This window comes from Lontra canadensis, unplaced genomic scaffold (genome assembly GCF_010015895.1).
Source record: "Lontra canadensis isolate GAN:19392208 unplaced genomic scaffold, GSC_riverotter_1.0 scaffold87, whole genome shotgun sequence".
Classification (NCBI taxonomy): domain Eukaryota; kingdom Metazoa; phylum Chordata; class Mammalia; order Carnivora; family Mustelidae; genus Lontra; species Lontra canadensis.
Window position 1 is genome coordinate 788,599 of NW_022631081.1, and position 15,852 is coordinate 804,450.

Below are 15,852 nucleotides of genomic sequence, written 5' to 3' on the forward strand. Positions count from 1 at the left end.
GGGCATTGTGACCATCCCAGGAAATGGTTCTGGAGAGGTGCGGGTATCCAGGTGTATAGAAATTGGGTCCCATGGCTGACATACCGACACTGCGTTTTCTGGAAAACTACCCCCTCTTTTTCTTCCGGTCTCCTGAGGGGCTCTTTCCGAGTTTCAGAGATGCTCAGGGCTTTAGCATCAGCGTCATTTCCAGGGGAGAGGGCGGCCTGTCACTTCTCCGTGTCGGGCTTCTGGGTGGTCCTGCACCTGCCTCTGTTCATCTCAGCCCCTAGGAGTTGTCACCCTCCTGGCACCCAGGATGCAGCTTCTGCAGGAGCAATGAGACAGCTGCCCACTTGGAGGGTCTACACGTCCAGGGTTCTGGGTGAAGGAAGGTGCTCGCTTTTGGGTAACACCCCTCTGCAGAAAATGACCTTGTGCCTTAACCTGGCAAAGGAGACCCGCTCAAGGGACAGAAAAACTTGATTTAGACCTCCAAAAGAAGCCTGGCTCTTTTTTTAATACTGAGTACTTAATGAGGTGCAACATACATGCGGGGAAGGACAATGTACCGCACTATACAGCTCAGGGACTCAGGGACGCAGCACCCACAGAAATGGCAGACAAACCCCCTCGGGAGCTCTCTGGCCCTATCCAGTCTCAGCCCTGGCAGGATAACTGCTGTCCTCACTTCTGTCACCAGAGGGCCTCACCTGACCTGTAGGTTCTGACAAGGCGAGGAGAGGCCATACTGACGACTTGGGTGCCCAAGATGAGACCCAGTGACTTTGGACGCTTCCAGGCTGGGAAAACATTGATGAGCCCAGCTCATATTCCTGGGCCTTTACTGTGAGTGAGGCATTCTGCTAAACACCAGCTTAATTCCCATAGCAGCCCCGTGTGCCTGATGCCATTCCCATTTTGCAGATGTGGAAACTGAGTCTTGGGCAGGAGAAGGGTCTTGTCCAAGGTCCCCCAGTGTGAGAGGCAGAGGCAGGATTTGAACCCAGGGGAAGCTTGGTTCCGGAGAACTTGGACCCTGTCCACTGCTCTGCAGTCTTAGCTCACAAGAGCCTTCCCTTGGCTTCCAGATTGGCCATCGAGACTTTGATGTGGAGAAGCGTCTTCGGAGGGACCTCAAGAGGACTCATGCACTCCTGGCAGATGTGCAGCTTCTTCTGGGGAACATGGAGGACAGCAAGACTTCAGTCAGCAAAGAGGAGCTGGAGAAAGTGCACAGCCAGGTAGGGGTCGTGGGGGCCCCTTAGGGCCAGGCTTGGGAGGATGCTGCAGCTGGCCAGGGGAGACGATGGCTCTTGGTGTGGCTGCAACACCAACGTTCACAGACCTGCATGGAGATGGGGGACACTGAGGGGCTGAGCGGGTCACACGGAGATGGTAGATGAAGAGGAGGGGGTCTATAAATGACTGTCGAGTCCAGTTCCCTTCCTCAGGATTGAGACAGAATGCATCTCAAGGATTGAGACAGAATGCATCTCAAGGACGTGGGCAGATCAGAGGCCTGGAGCAGAATGGCTGGGTGCACTGCACGAGTGTGCGTGTGTGTCTCTGTATGCATGTATGTGGGGCTGCCTAGGCTGTGTAGGAAACAACCAGTCATCGTGCTATTAAAGCAAGAGCTCAAACAACCAGCACCACCACCAGCGCCGATTAGAATGATAATGATGTTGATCTCTGGCTGTCACCTTCTGGAGCACCCACCGTGTCCCACTTAGGCTATACTGGGTGGCCCATAGAGTTCTCCAGAGATCATCTCCTTTCCCCAAGGGAGGTGGCAAAGAGGGGAGGAGACCGGTCCAAAGCCACACAGCTAGAAAGTGCCAGAGCAAGGATTCGAACTCAGGGCTCCACCCTCCCCGGCTGCTTCAGAGGAGGACGGGAAGCAGATGAGCGGTGAGGCCAGGCAGACGCCAAGGACCTCAGGAGGTGGGATGGGCTCGGGCTGTGCCAAGTGCAGACAGCGTGGCCCAAGGTGGCAGGTGTTGAGAGATGTGAGTAGGTCAGAACCCACAGTGGCGTGGGGGAATTGGGGAGCGAGGTCCTAGAGTGGGGACTCAGGACTTGCTACCCGTCCCCACAGGAAGCTGGAAACAATGCAGGGAAGCTCAGCGCCCCACTGGGGACACTGTGCCCATGCGTTTGGTGTTACTTCTAACCCATGCCTCCTGCAGATGAAACCATGTGCGCCCAAGCCAGGTGTGGGGCAACAGAAGGAATTTCCTGCTGCCTTCAGCACCTCACTTTCTCAGAGTGTTGCCTTCCCTTCTTCCTCCTCCTCTGGCCTTCTCTCATGTGGCCTCAGCCGTTCCACATGGCTGTGCCTGTATCTTCACAGAGACTACCCGAGAAGCTCCGATGGGTTACCTGTAGTTTTTGGACTCTGAGGCAAAACTATACTTCTTGATAGCAAGACTGTGCTTTATGCATGTCAGTGATGCCTGTGCAGTCCACAATGTGTAATAAATACTGAATAAATGCCTGTCTGTTGAATTCAGTGGGCTCATTCCCCTAATGAGGAAACGAAGGAACAGAGAGGGTGAAAGGTTTGCCCAAGGTCACACAGCCAGTGAAGGCAAAGCTGGGCTTTGAGCCTGTATTCCCTGACTCCAGAACCAGTGCTTTTCTCTCTTCCTTCTGGAGCTCATGAGGGTCATTGTGTTTCTGGGAAGGCAGTGGGAGGCAGCAGAGTCTAGAAACTAGATCTAGAGCCTTCTTCACTTCCTGTCTCTGGTGTCCATTTCCTGTCTGTAAAATGAAAGGTTTCAGGTTTTCAGAAATTATAGGCTATGGGAGAAACCCTGCCTCCACCTTTTTTCCTAAACTAAATTCTAGGTTCGATTCAGATTTCATGAGTTTCTCCATTAGCTCATTTTCCTGTTCCAGGATCCATCCCAGGACATGCCCCTGTATCTGCTTGTCCTGTCTCCCCAGTCTCCTCTGTCTAGGACAGTTTCCCAGTCCTACCTTGCTTTTCATGACCTTGACAGTTTTGAGAAATACTAGCCAGGTATCCTGAAAGTGTCCCCCGCCAGTCTGGGTTTGTGTGGAGCATTTCTCAAGACTAGACCAGGCTGGAGGGTTTTTGGAGCAAATACCCCAGAGGCTCACTTGAGGGTCTCTTCTGTCTCCCTCACTCTGATTTTCCTTTGTTTAGCAGCCACACTCTGCTAGGATGACCAACCATCTTGGCTTGTCCTTGATGGTCCTGGTTTTAGGGCTGAAAGTACCCGTGTCCTGGGCAAGCCCTGGACAAACCCAGACAGTTGATCACTCTGCTGTCTTCATGGCCATGTCAGGAAACTAGAATCACCTGGGCTTCCGTACGTCCCCTCACTCCATCCTCATACCCTCTCCTATGTGCCCATTTTACAGATGGGGAAATCTTGTTGAGAGCTGGAAAGCGACATGCCCAAGGCAGCGACAGCAGCTAAGTGGCAGAGCTGGGATTCATATCCAGGGCTCACAATTCTAATTGTAGGATCTAAGGTTTCTTTTGCCTGTCTGATCGGCTGTCCTCATGGATGGAAGACCCTTAGCCTTTTGACTTGCCTCACATGGACAGAGATATCGGAGTCCCTGGTCAGGGGCCAGGCCTCTTGGATTCATGAAGCCCCTTTTCTCTTCCTGCTTCCCCGCAAATATTCCGAGTACCACAGCCTCCCAGCCTCCCCCTCCCTCCAGGTGATTGTTCTTGAAAAGGAACCATGATGGTTTTGTTCCTCCTTCTTCCTTTTTTAAGTATTCATGAGAAACCTCCCTCTGCAGGGTTAAAATGTGTGTTCTTGAAAAATAGTGGTATTTAATGAAGGCGCCTCCAGCTGAATCAAAGAGCTTCATTCTTCTGAAAGTCCTTCTTCCCCATCTCTGCATCCGGCTCCTATCAAAGGGAATTCACAGCCTTGGCTTTCTGTTGCTGTTGTCATGGAAATCGTTATAAGGATGGGATCGCGTGGACCAGAGGTCAGGGTACAGTTGCTTTGGCTCCCAGCACACGTGTCCCGGATGCCGGAGTCAGAGCTAATCAAATAAAGCGGTGATGACATTGGGCATCACTCTGTTTCCTCTCCCCGGGATGGTATTTGTCCTTTACCTGAAGACTCTGAGGACAGAGGCGGACAGAGCAGACAGGAGGGGAAAGAGAGAGGGAGCTAACTCTGGGGCTGAGTGTGCTGCAAGTTCTGGGTCTGGCACTGAGCAACTTCATTCATACATTGCTTCATTCCTTCTTTCTTTCCTTCCTTCCTTCATGACTTAATGAGGCACTTACTGTGTGTCAGGTGATAGGCTCCATCCAGGTATATGATGGTTAGTCAAATAGACACCCTCCTTCATGAAACTTACATCTTTTTTTAAAAGATTTTATTTATTTACTTGACAGAGAAAGAGAGAGAGAGAGAGAGAGAGAGCACGAGCGCAGGCACAAGCAGAGGGAGCAGCAGGGAGAGGGAGAGGGAGAAGCAGCCTCCCAGCTGAGCAAGGAGCCCGATACGGGGCTCAATCCCAGGACCCTGCAATCATGACCTGAGCCAAAGGCAGACGCTTCATTGCCTGAGCCACTCCGGCATCCCAGAACTTATATCTGATGGCAAAGAAGACAAGCAAACAATGATACAAATAAGTAGAAACATCCCACACCTTCATATGGGTATTAAAGGCAATAAACAAGGTTCTGGAATAGGGACTTGCAAAGGATCTCTCCTAGCCTGGATGGTCAGCTAAGCCACCCTGGGAGAAGGAGAAGCAGGTGGGGATTTTATTTCAAGGGTTGTGCAAAGCCGTTGGGAGGTTTGGAGCAGAGAGTGACATAATCCGATTCACGATTTAGAGGCTCGCTCTTCTGTGCAGAGAATGGGTGCAGAGAGGATGCTGGTGCCTTTAGGAGACAATCGACCCTTCCAGGCTGGAGGAGATGGTCGGCTGGGTTAAGTGGTGAGGGAGCTGGCTAGAAGGGACAGACTTGGGGCTGGTTTGAAGGCCGTGGGACTTGTGGATGTTCTGATGGCAACAGTAGGTGTAATAGTCAGCTAATCCTCACCACTGCAGGAGGGGGTATTTCTATTTTTGACCCATTTAACCAATAAAGAAACTGTCTCTGAGAGGTTGAGTAACTTACCCAAGGGCACCCAGCAGTGTATACCTGAAAGCTGTAGATGTGGATAGTTCCATGCCTATGCAACTTGGTAGGTATAATCAGGGTCCTGTTAGCATTTGGACCTACTATGTTAACAGAGCACCTACTATGTACAAGGCTTTTCCTTGATGTCTTAGGATTCCCAAACTTGGCTGTATGTCAGATAACTTAAGCACCATTTAAAAAATCATAGATTACGGATCCTACCCCCAGCTAGTCTTTTCTTTATTTTTCATTAAGTCTGGGTTGGCACCCGGCATCTACATTCCTAAACCATCCTACCAGAGGATTCGGATGCTCGTCTTGGGGCCAGCATTTGGGAATTGTGAGCCGTTTATCTCTCAAAACTCCCTTTTAAGTTTGGTGGCAATATATCCATTTTGCAGATGGGAAAACTGACAGCGAGTTTATATTAGTGCAACGAATCTTTGTTCTGCTGTTTTAAAATGGATTAAATCTGAGTCCAGAGGACCCGATCTGGCACTTGCTAGTCTTGTGGCCTTTGACATGCAACGTGACCTCCTGGACACTTTTTCTCTCCGAATGGAGTGTTTTCATTCCCTTGATGGCCCAGCGCCTGTCGGGGGGCTGCTGAGGTCAGGCCAGCAAGGTTCTTCAGAAACAGTGAACACTCCCAGCAGCCCTTACAGCTCGCTAACCGTGGTGCCAGAGAACCCAGAGAAAGGTTTCCTCTCTCAGGGCATTGAGATGAGGGAATTATTTCAGTGCACCTGTTATGGAACAACTTGCATTCAGCAGATACTGATACGGTCCCCACTCTGGGACAGATCGGAGGCCAGGCTGCAGGGATAAGGAGGAGACCATAGGGTTCCTTCCCTCCAGGGGCTCCCAATCTGCAAGAGGTAGACCAAGGGGCAGACTCTTGCCAAATAGACTGATAAGCTCCTTACTGGGGGGAGGGGAGAGGGTGGTTAAATAAGGAGGATGCCCTTAATGGAGCTGTGTGGGAGGGGCTGGCAGCTTCCGCTGTCTCTTTAAAGGTGGAAATGAATTGCTGGTTAGCAGGAGGACGCAGCAGAGCATAGAGGGACAGAAGCACGTGGAGACAATCACCTGACAAGGTATTGCTGGAATACCAAGTGTGGTGGGGTAGGAGCAAGGAGGGTGATGCTGGCAGCTGGCTCAGGAATAGTTTGGCAATGGGGAGCCACGGAGAGTTACGGAGCAGAGATGAGTGTGGTCGGAAGTGCTTATAAGACGTGGCAGGATTTCAGGTCCCAGCTGAAGCCCTGAGGTACCCCATGCCAGGCTGAACCAGCAGCATGGGAGAGTTCCTTTAGAGAATCTTCCAGAATCTCTGGATGTTGCCCTTACGGACAGGCATCTTCTCTATCCATTGCCCCACCACCTAGAACCCCAAGGTAATCATTTACCTCATTCCACCCAGTTTCCCTCCGTTGGGAGCCTTGGCTATCTCAGATAACACCTGCAGGTTAAGACCCTGTAATAAAACATGGAAGCCTTCTGGAGGCAAGGTAGACCGTCTTCAAATCCTGCCTCCATGACCTGATTAGCTGTGTGATTTTGAGCAAATCACCCTACCTCTGGCCTCCTTTGTCTCCCCCCAAAAAAGGGGCATGATAGAAAGAACACTAGACCACAGTTTTGAAAGAATTCTCTAAATTAAAAACTCGAAGGCAATGATTTTTAAATTGGCGAACTCCCCATGGGCTCCCATGTCCCCGTCACAGATGTTGGCCACTGGAAGACGGGTTTCTGGGCACACAGTTTTTTCAGACCTCGGGGATCAGGTAGGCAAGGCGACATGTGGGGTGGTTCTGGTGACACCTGTTCTCTAGGAGCCAATTACTAATTAATTCCCATGGAATGTTTCCACTGGAAACAAACTAATCTGAAGACAGAAGCAATCCCAACCACGAAGATCTATAATTGAGATAATCGCAGAGCATAAATAACATCTGCGAGAAGCAGATGCTGGCACCTGACTCCGACGGGACCGTGGAGGAGGCTATTTTCTCTAGGGTGGCAGTGGCTTTTTTTTTTTTTTTCCCCTTCATTTGATTCATGCCTCTGACCTTTGTCTCTTTCCCAAAAGAAATATGGTATTTGCTTTATTGTTAAATGGAGACCCCTCCCACCCTTGCCAGCTCTCAAATTTACTTACTTCAAGCTGGAACTATGTTCACATTTTTCTGTGGAACACAAAGCTATCAACAAGTCTCAGTTATTGTACCCCAAAATAGCTCTTCAGTCATCCCCTCTCCTCTCCTGCCCTCTTATCAGCCACCTCCCCCGCGGAGCTCTCTTTGGGGTTCTGTCCCGCCTGCTGGCCTCTGGCCTTGTCCATGACATCTTACTGCCACCTGATCTTTGGAGAGAGAATTCAGGTCGGGGGACAGATAATGAGAGAGAAAGAATCCCAAGCAGTCTCCAAGCCCAGCATGGATCCCACATCTCTGAGATCATGACCTGAGCCAAAATTAAGAGTCAGATGCTCAACCAACTGAGCCACCCAGGTGTCCCTGCAGAGAGAATTTTTAAAATTTATGTATAGTCTTGGCTCTTTGACTTCAGAATCTACTAGTGGCTTCCCATTGCCCTCAGAATCCAGGGCAGGTTCCTCAATGTGGCCTTTCTTTATGGTAGGAGAGCCTGACTTCCATGCTCCCAATGCTTCTGACCAGCTGCTAAGGGACAGCTTGGGGTCCCTCACACCCATCCCACCTTTCCCACCTTTGTCTACGCTGTGTCCTCTCGCCTCTCCCCTCTGAAAACTCTTCACCTGCTGAAGATCTAGTTCTCTTCTTAGCTTGGGTTGGGGCATTGTCCCTGGGAGCCATCTCTGACCCTCGCAGGGCTGGGTGAGAGCCCACCTCCCTTCTTTCACTGTCTCCAGGGTTTAGGTCTAGAATAGCACACATCAGTCTCTCACAATCACTGCCTTTGCTTGCCTGGGTCCCCTATTGACCTTCCAGGTCCTTTAAAGGCAAGGACAGGACTAAGTACAAATACCAAGAAACTTGTCCAAAGTCACAAAGAGATGAAGGCAGGAGTTGAACCCACAGACTTTACCAGCTGGGAGTTCAGCACGTGCTACCACAGACCGCGAATGTGTCTCCTGTTGGCCCTCTGCCCCCTCTGGGCCCTCACATCCCTTTGGAAAGCCCCGATGCTCCTGTAGGCCTTTCCACTGGGGGTTTCCAACTCAGCTTCTGTGTTCCTTCGTGTGGGCCCACTGGGCCTGGTGTGTTGTCTACATGATGAACTCCCAGCCATGGTCAGGCAACAATCCGAGCTCCTGTTGCTGGTGTGCAGAAGACTGATAGCCCTTATCTCTTCCTTGGTGCCTTTCGTTGGGACGTTTGTCACCACGTGTCACCCGTGCTTCCACGAGATATTGAAAATAATGAATCCGCTCTGGGAAGATGACTCTGATGGGAGCCTTTTATGTGAGTGAGCACCTTTGGAATGCTTCTCCCCAGCCAGGAACCACAGGGTAGGTGGCCTGGGTATTTTATTTGAAGAGGCTTTTTTCTTTTCTCCCCTTTTGAAAGATGATGTTGGAGTGAATTGATTCAATATTAACATAACCTCCTGTCAGAGGAGATAAAAACCGAAGTGTAATTGGGTGAGAACATAGTTTTCGAGGGCTTGTTCAACCCACAAATATTGACACTTCCCATGCTGTTAGGAATGAAGCGGGGGACAGCTGGCTTTGCTGTAGGCAGGAAGTGACGTCTACGCATCTCCCCAAAAGGACCTGTTACCGTCGAGCGCCATGGAGGGTCAGACCCCAGAGCGGCAAGCCATCCACCAGGATAATCATAGCCATCTTGACAACGAGGACATCGATGGCAAGCAACCATTGGTTATGCTGCGCCAGGCACGGGGCTAAGCCCCGAGATGCCATGACTTAATCTGAGCCCCTCAACCCACTTGAATGTAGGCAACAGCATGTGAGCACAGCCTTTTCTGTTTGGGACCAGAGTGTAGGAGTGGGTCTAGAGACCGCAGGTGCTCTGCAGATGGGTGGGAGCTCACAGGGTGAGCCCTCATTCTCCCCAGGAGGGAGCTAGTATTATGCTCCTTGTGTGTAGGAGGAAGCTCGGTGTATAGGAGACTTGCCCAAAGTAACAGGGCTGGGGAGGAACTGTTTTTTTTCTTTGTTTGTTTTTTTGTTTTTTTAAATAACGTATTTTGAAAGAATTTCAAACTTAAAATGGCAAGAATAGTTCAGAGGATCCGTGTTTAGCCCTCATTCAGATTCATCAATCTAACATTTTACCACACTCGATTTATCATCCTCTCTCCAAATTACCTTTTGCTGAATTATTGGGAAAAGAGTTACAGACGGGATGCCCTTTTGCTCTCATCAACATGGGAAATTTCATACTGATAACATGTTCGGGAGTTGATGAACTATGGCCTGCAGGCCTAATCCAGCTCAAATCCAACAAGCTTGTTTCTTTTCTGTTTTTGTTTTTTGGATTTTTGTTTGTTTTTTGTTTGTGTTTGTGTTTGTGTTTTTTATCACAGCCTGAGACCTAAGAATGGTTTTCATGTTTTTAAATGGCTACATTTTAAAGTGGTTAGGAAAGGATAGTACCTCTCTCTCTCTCTCTCTCTCCTTGGCCTAGCAAAGCCAAACATATTTACTCTCCGGTCCTTGGAGAAAAAGTTTGCTGACCCCTGATCTTAACTGCCAATGATGCAGATGTTGTCTCTTGTCCTATTAATGTTCCTCATAGCGATTTTTCTCCATGTTCAGGATCCAACCCTGGATGCAAAAGTGCTTTCATTCAGGTTTTGCAAGCCTGTAGATCCTCAATCTCTCCTTCTCTGTATTTTAGGATGCTGACATTTTGGGAGAATTCAGACCGGTTGTTTTGCTTTTCCATTTGGGGGAACTGGAATGGGAGCCCCTGTCTTTGCAATTCCAGAACTGTTAGATGTGGTGCTGGTCTGGGGGTGTTCCCAGGACATAGGATTTCTGATTTTTAAAACCAGAGACATCCCAGGCAAACAAGGGTGGGAGGGGTGGCGGGGAGGGGAGTGGCCCATCATAGGACCACTGTCGCTAACACTCAGTAATTGTAAGATGAAGGAAGGTGTCTATAGGTTGAGGGAAGGAGGTGATGAACCAGATACCAGCTTGACTGACTTCTCTCGATTATCTGCTCCTGTTGCTCCTCGAATGAATCCTTACTGTCCACGCGTTCTGGCCTGGGTCTTGCTTCTTTTCCACCCCCTCCATAGATGGATACAAAACTACGTGATGTTATTGTAGGTAGTAGTTGGTTCGTCCTCCTTGCTGTTTCTGAGACTGTATCACGGTTGAGACATTTTGCTGTCAATGGACACGTAGCTTGCGCCTAGATCTTGGTGATTATGAATACAGCTACTACATGCCTGTTTTCCCCCATGTTATTTTATTTGGGAGGGAGGCGTGTGTGTGTGCTTCTCTGCAGGGTGTGGACCTAGAACTGTAGTGTCTTTGGATCACGGTACGCGTGTTTCGTTAACTGTGCTGAGGTAACCACGTGCTTCTACCAACTATCTGCAGGCACATTTCCTCCATCCAGTGGAACATGTGCCCCACTGGTGTCCCATGCCGGTCAGCCCCAGGGTTTGTTCCTTATTCACATCTTAGCCATTTTGTGGGAGGAGGTGTCAGGAAGGTTCCATTTTCCCTCACCCTGATGAGTAAAGAGGTGGATTGCCTTTTCAAAGTGGATAAGCCTTTTGGAGGGCTACTTCTGCCTGATGAAGCCGTGTGTTCCTCTTTCAAACTGTTGGCTATTTTTCTCAGTGATTTGTAGGATATCCTGGGATGCAAGCCCTTTGCTGGTTATGTATCTTGCAAATACTTTCGCCTGCTCTGGGGACAAACTTCGGGGTCCACTGCTGCCTTCTCTTAGCTCTGTCATTTTATGAACAGAGCTCTTAAGTGTGAGGGGGTCCACTCGGTCAGCCTCAGTTAGCTTGGAATCCAAATTTAAAATCACTTGGTTAGGTAGAGAGTGTTCTGGTTAGCTGTATGTTCTGGTGGCAGGAAGTTCCCTCCTCCCCACCCCTCCACTAGGGGCTCAAGCCTGGACTCGGGATCCAGCCCCTGGAGGTTTGCTGAATGAGTTTGTGGTCATTCTCCCTAGTCGGGTCATTTCCTCCTGCAGGGAAGGGTCCTGCCTACATGGCCCACCCCTTGTCCTTCCTGGGGAGCTGGCTGTCCGGACACCGGCTCAGGAGGAGCCAGGGATGGCCAGGCAGGGGTGACTTCCTGAGAGGGTGTTCAGGGCTGGCTCAGGTAGCATGGGCAGCAGGCAGCTTGGGCATGAGACAGCCCCGCAGACTGGGACAGATTTGTGATGTGCTGAGCTGACCTCTTCCCCTGTCCCTCAGGGCATGTGCGTGGAGCCCCTACCACGTAGGGACCCAGAGGGGAGCAAGCCCCCGGGGGGCCTCTGGGCACCCACTATCTAGCAAGAAGACAGACCGGAGGCACTCTGACATTTAGGGGAGCCGTGGGGTGCTGGAACAACGGGGTTTTGGAAATATGATAAAAATGAGGGTATGATAGGATGGAGGCAGGGAAGGTGTTTTATGTGTATTTTACCTTGCTTTTCCAAGGTTTGTTTTTTTTTATTTTTTTCTCTCTTTGGAGAACATCGGTGTACTCCAAATCCACTGCCATCACAGGTGAAATCAGGAAGGAAATTCTTGAGGTCTGTTCCAGTCACATAATACCTGGGCAGTCCTGAGATCCTATTAAGAAAGACTCTTTTTTAAATTTCATTTTTATTGAAGTGTGGTTGACACACAATATTAGTATATTGTGTTAGTATATACATTAGGGGTATTGTATGTTAGTTTCGGCTGTATAACCTAGCGATTTGACAATTATGTGCATCACGAAATGCTCACTACAGCAAATTTAGTTATTGTCTGTCACCGAGGAAGGACTCTTAAACCCACAAAGAAATAGACTGAAAACAAGTAAAAGGAGGTCTGTTTAACTCAGCAGGTGGGAAGCTCATGCCACAGGGCTTATAAGAAAAAGCTGTAGCTTTAAAATTCAGTTCAGGTCCTGGCCCCATTCACCACTTAGAAGCTGTGTGATCTTGACAAGTTCACTAACCTCTCTGAGCCTCAATTTCTTCATTGATAAAACGGTGATGGAAGTACCTGCTTCACAGAGTTGTTACATGTTGCAATTAACATATTCACGGTAAGCATTCAGAAAGTGGTTACGATTATCCCACTACTGATAATGATTATTTTTACTCGGAAGAAGATGGAAACAGTAAATACTCAGAAAGCATTCTGGTGTATCAATAAATAATGATCCTCTAGCACAATGTAAGGAAAATGATGGAATGTTTAATAGATGCTCAAATGGTTTGATCAAGGACACAGAGAGTAACCACCAGATGGTCTTAGGAAATTTCCCCCTGGGGCCACCGTCATCAGGCTCCTGAGCCAGATAGACCATTGGTGGACCTGGCCTGACATTTTTAATATGTTTGCACTTAATGAATTTGTTCAATATCAGGGCCTTCTAGTTTGAGATGCTGGTAATTCCCTTCAGGGAAGGCCTTCCTACTGAAGGTTAATTCTTCCGAGTGCCCTGATGGGATGTCAAGGCCTGGAATGTGTTGAGATTAGCCTGCCAATGACACCATTTCTTAGAAGGCTTCCCCGTGGCATTTGGGATACGGGATCCTTAAATCCCTCATGTTGTTCAACCAGATCCTGAAATCAGGGTTCTAATTGCTCAGCTGTAATACCAGCATTTTCCCTCTCCCTGCCTCCTTCTGTATGTCTGGCCCACTCATTGAGTAGCTTAATAAGTCCAAAGCAAACATTTTCACCAGGTATTTAAAGCAGGCAGATGGCTTTGCATAGGAAAGTAATGCTATTCACCGGGTTGTAGTTGATGTCTATGTGATGGGAATCTCAATTGCCCTCCTGGGGAATGAAAGGAGGGGGATGTTGTGAGAGAATGCCGAGAGATGAACTCAGCAGGAGGGAAAGACTTGTGTGCAGAGTGGGCTATGTGGGGGCCCAGGAAGAGCACAGGCTCAGAGTTCCATTGACTTGCCTCTGACCCTGGGCAAGACCCTTCCCCTGCCCTGGGTTACATTTTCCTCTTTTGTAACACTACGTGGGCTGATCCCTGCCATGCAGGGCTTCTGTGGGCCACAGTGATAATGAGCAATGAGTGGGCCCCCACAGTGCCTCATTGAGTTAGTGTGGGAGAACTCTCATTCCCTCCTCTTTTTCCCATTGAACAATCAGGAAGGGGTAATATTTATCCTCCTATGGGGAGGGATCCATACACAGAATAGTTAAAGAATGAATGATTGTGATTCTACCACAGGGTTTTAGATGGCGCTATGTTGATCGAACATCCTTTGCAGGATAGGATCAATGAACACTGTCACCTGTGGTTTAAAGTGTTTGGTACATGTACTCTCCCCTCTAACTTGTTTACTCATTCTACATTTGCCTCCCGGCCATACAGCTCTAATTTGCTCAAGTAGAGAAAAGGGAACTTATTGGTCAAAATATCTGAAAAGTTCTGAGGCAAAATCTGCCTTCAGGCTTGGCTGGATCTAGGTGCTCCAACCATGTCATTGCAAATATGTTTCTTGCCTTAGCACCTTTGATGTCACCTTCTATTCTAGGCAGTATTTTCATTCTTGCTAGGAAGAGGGCCATCAAACAGACACTCCAGGCTCACATCCTGTATCCCAGAGAATGAACTTTGTTTCTGTAGTCCCAGCAAAACCCCTGATATCAGCCATGCTACTGTCCCACAGTGAAGCCCTCTGGCCAACAGGAAGTAGTGCTCTGATAGGCTAGGTGGAGTCACATGCTCTTCTTAAAACTTCACAGTTGTGTATTGGGGAGGGGGGCAGGAGGCAGTCAACTCCATCAGAATCACATGGACATTTGGGGGGTGGAGATATATATTTTATATATATTATATAATATATATGTAATTATATATTATATAATATATATAAAATATATATAATTTTATATATGTATAAAATATATATCTATATATTATATCTATCTATCTATATAATATATATATTCCCCCCCCGGGAGGATAGGGTGACACTATCAAAAGAAGGGAGAACAGACCCTATGCAGGCACATCACAGAATTTCCCCTATAAAGCATCTGTCCAGGGCACTATTGTTCTAGAAGGAATGCAGCATAATGACTCTGAGTGGGATTCATATCCCAGTCTGTGGCTTAGAACCTGTGAGACCCTTAGTAAGTCATTTGACTTGTCAGCACCATGCCAGGTCTGGAAATAGATGGAAATCACCAGAGACTTTATCCCCCTAATGCTCTCCACACTGTGTCTTGGAGGTCTGACAAGACACCCAGGAGGGGTCATCCTTGGGGATGGATGGTGACTTGGAACCAAAAGATGTGAGGTGTCGTCTGTCCCCCCCAGGATCCTCATTGTCACACTGGCTATGAGGACTGGGGAGCACAACCCAATAACCCTTCCTGAGGGGAGTCTGGCTGCCCTGTTCCTTCTGCTCTCTGACTGTCCTACCTGGAGAGCCCCCAAGAAGGGAAGGCATTTGCAGAGAGGCAGTGGGCCAGGTCACTCCCCTAAAGGGTCTGTTCTTAGCCCCAGCATGATTTGCCACCCGGCTTATAAAAATGTCACTCAAACAGCCCCCATATGGAAATAACATGCAGTGAGTTATTCTTACAGCGGGTCATCCATAATGGAAAATCAGCCCAAGATGGCCCTGTATTTCTTCCCACTCCCTAAAGTGTCATAAATTGAGATTTTTAAATCTCAGCATTTAGATGGCTTGTCAGCAGTGGCCCAGAGCCTGCCCAGTAGAAATCTGGGGCTGCTGGGTGGGGGTGGGGGTTGGTGATGGGGATTCTCGTCTTGCCTGTCCAGATCTTCCTGGCTTGTGCCCCTTTGGGGTTGGCACCCTCCCCTGCCCCCCACTCCATCTGCCAAGAAGCCTGAAACTGCTCCTTGAGATGGTGGGAGCCCAGGCCCTGCATCATCCCAGCAGTGGGAGCTCGACGGCTCCATTTCCTTTCATTCTCCTGGACTCTGTGATGGGGTTAAAACCCCAACTTGTAAGACAGACAACAGAGACAACTGCAATTACTCTTCTTGGGTTTTCTCAGTGCCCGGCATGGTGCCGAGCACGCCCCTGATTCCACTCACTCACTATGCAGGATCATGTAGACCCTATGGTGGGACTCTCCCCATTTTACAGGCGAGAATACTGAAGTGTGAGATTACGAGACCCCCTGAGAGAGGCCGAGCCTCCAGGTCTGGCTCCATGCCCAGGCTCTGACCCCACATGGGGTGGGACCTGGCACTCAGCCAGGGTCAGTAAGTGTTGGTTTCCTTCCTCCTCCCTTGGGGGTGAACTTGTTTATCCAGGATGGCGCCCATTTCCTTGGCACCACTGCACTGATTCCTTGATTCAGCCTCCTGAGTCCTGTCTCTTGTCTCTGACTGCTCTGCCTCACATTCTGCAGTCTGCAGCCTGGTCCTGGATCTCACAACCCTGCCTGGGTGGCTTCCGTGGTGTCACCAAGCCACTGAGCCAACAATTTGCTCTGCAAAGGAGCTTTCCCTTTATTATAATCCGGCCTTCCCTTGTGGCCTGGACCTTCCAGAGAGGGGCTTTTCAGGAAGCACAGGGGAGCCCAGCAGGAAAGAGCGTGGACTCTGGGGT

General features: G+C 49.2%; 1 protein-coding gene across 1 annotated transcript in view; it reads left to right on the forward strand.

The window, feature by feature from the left end:
- MYO18B (myosin XVIIIB) overlaps positions 1-15,852 on the forward strand; it is a 248,035-nt gene that overhangs the window by 150,661 nt on the left and 81,522 nt on the right. The window contains exon 34 of the mRNA XM_032883267.1: positions 1,071-1,223. Coding sequence (XP_032739158.1) covers positions 1,071-1,223 — 153 coding nt within the window. The remainder of the gene's footprint in view (positions 1-1,070; positions 1,224-15,852) is intronic.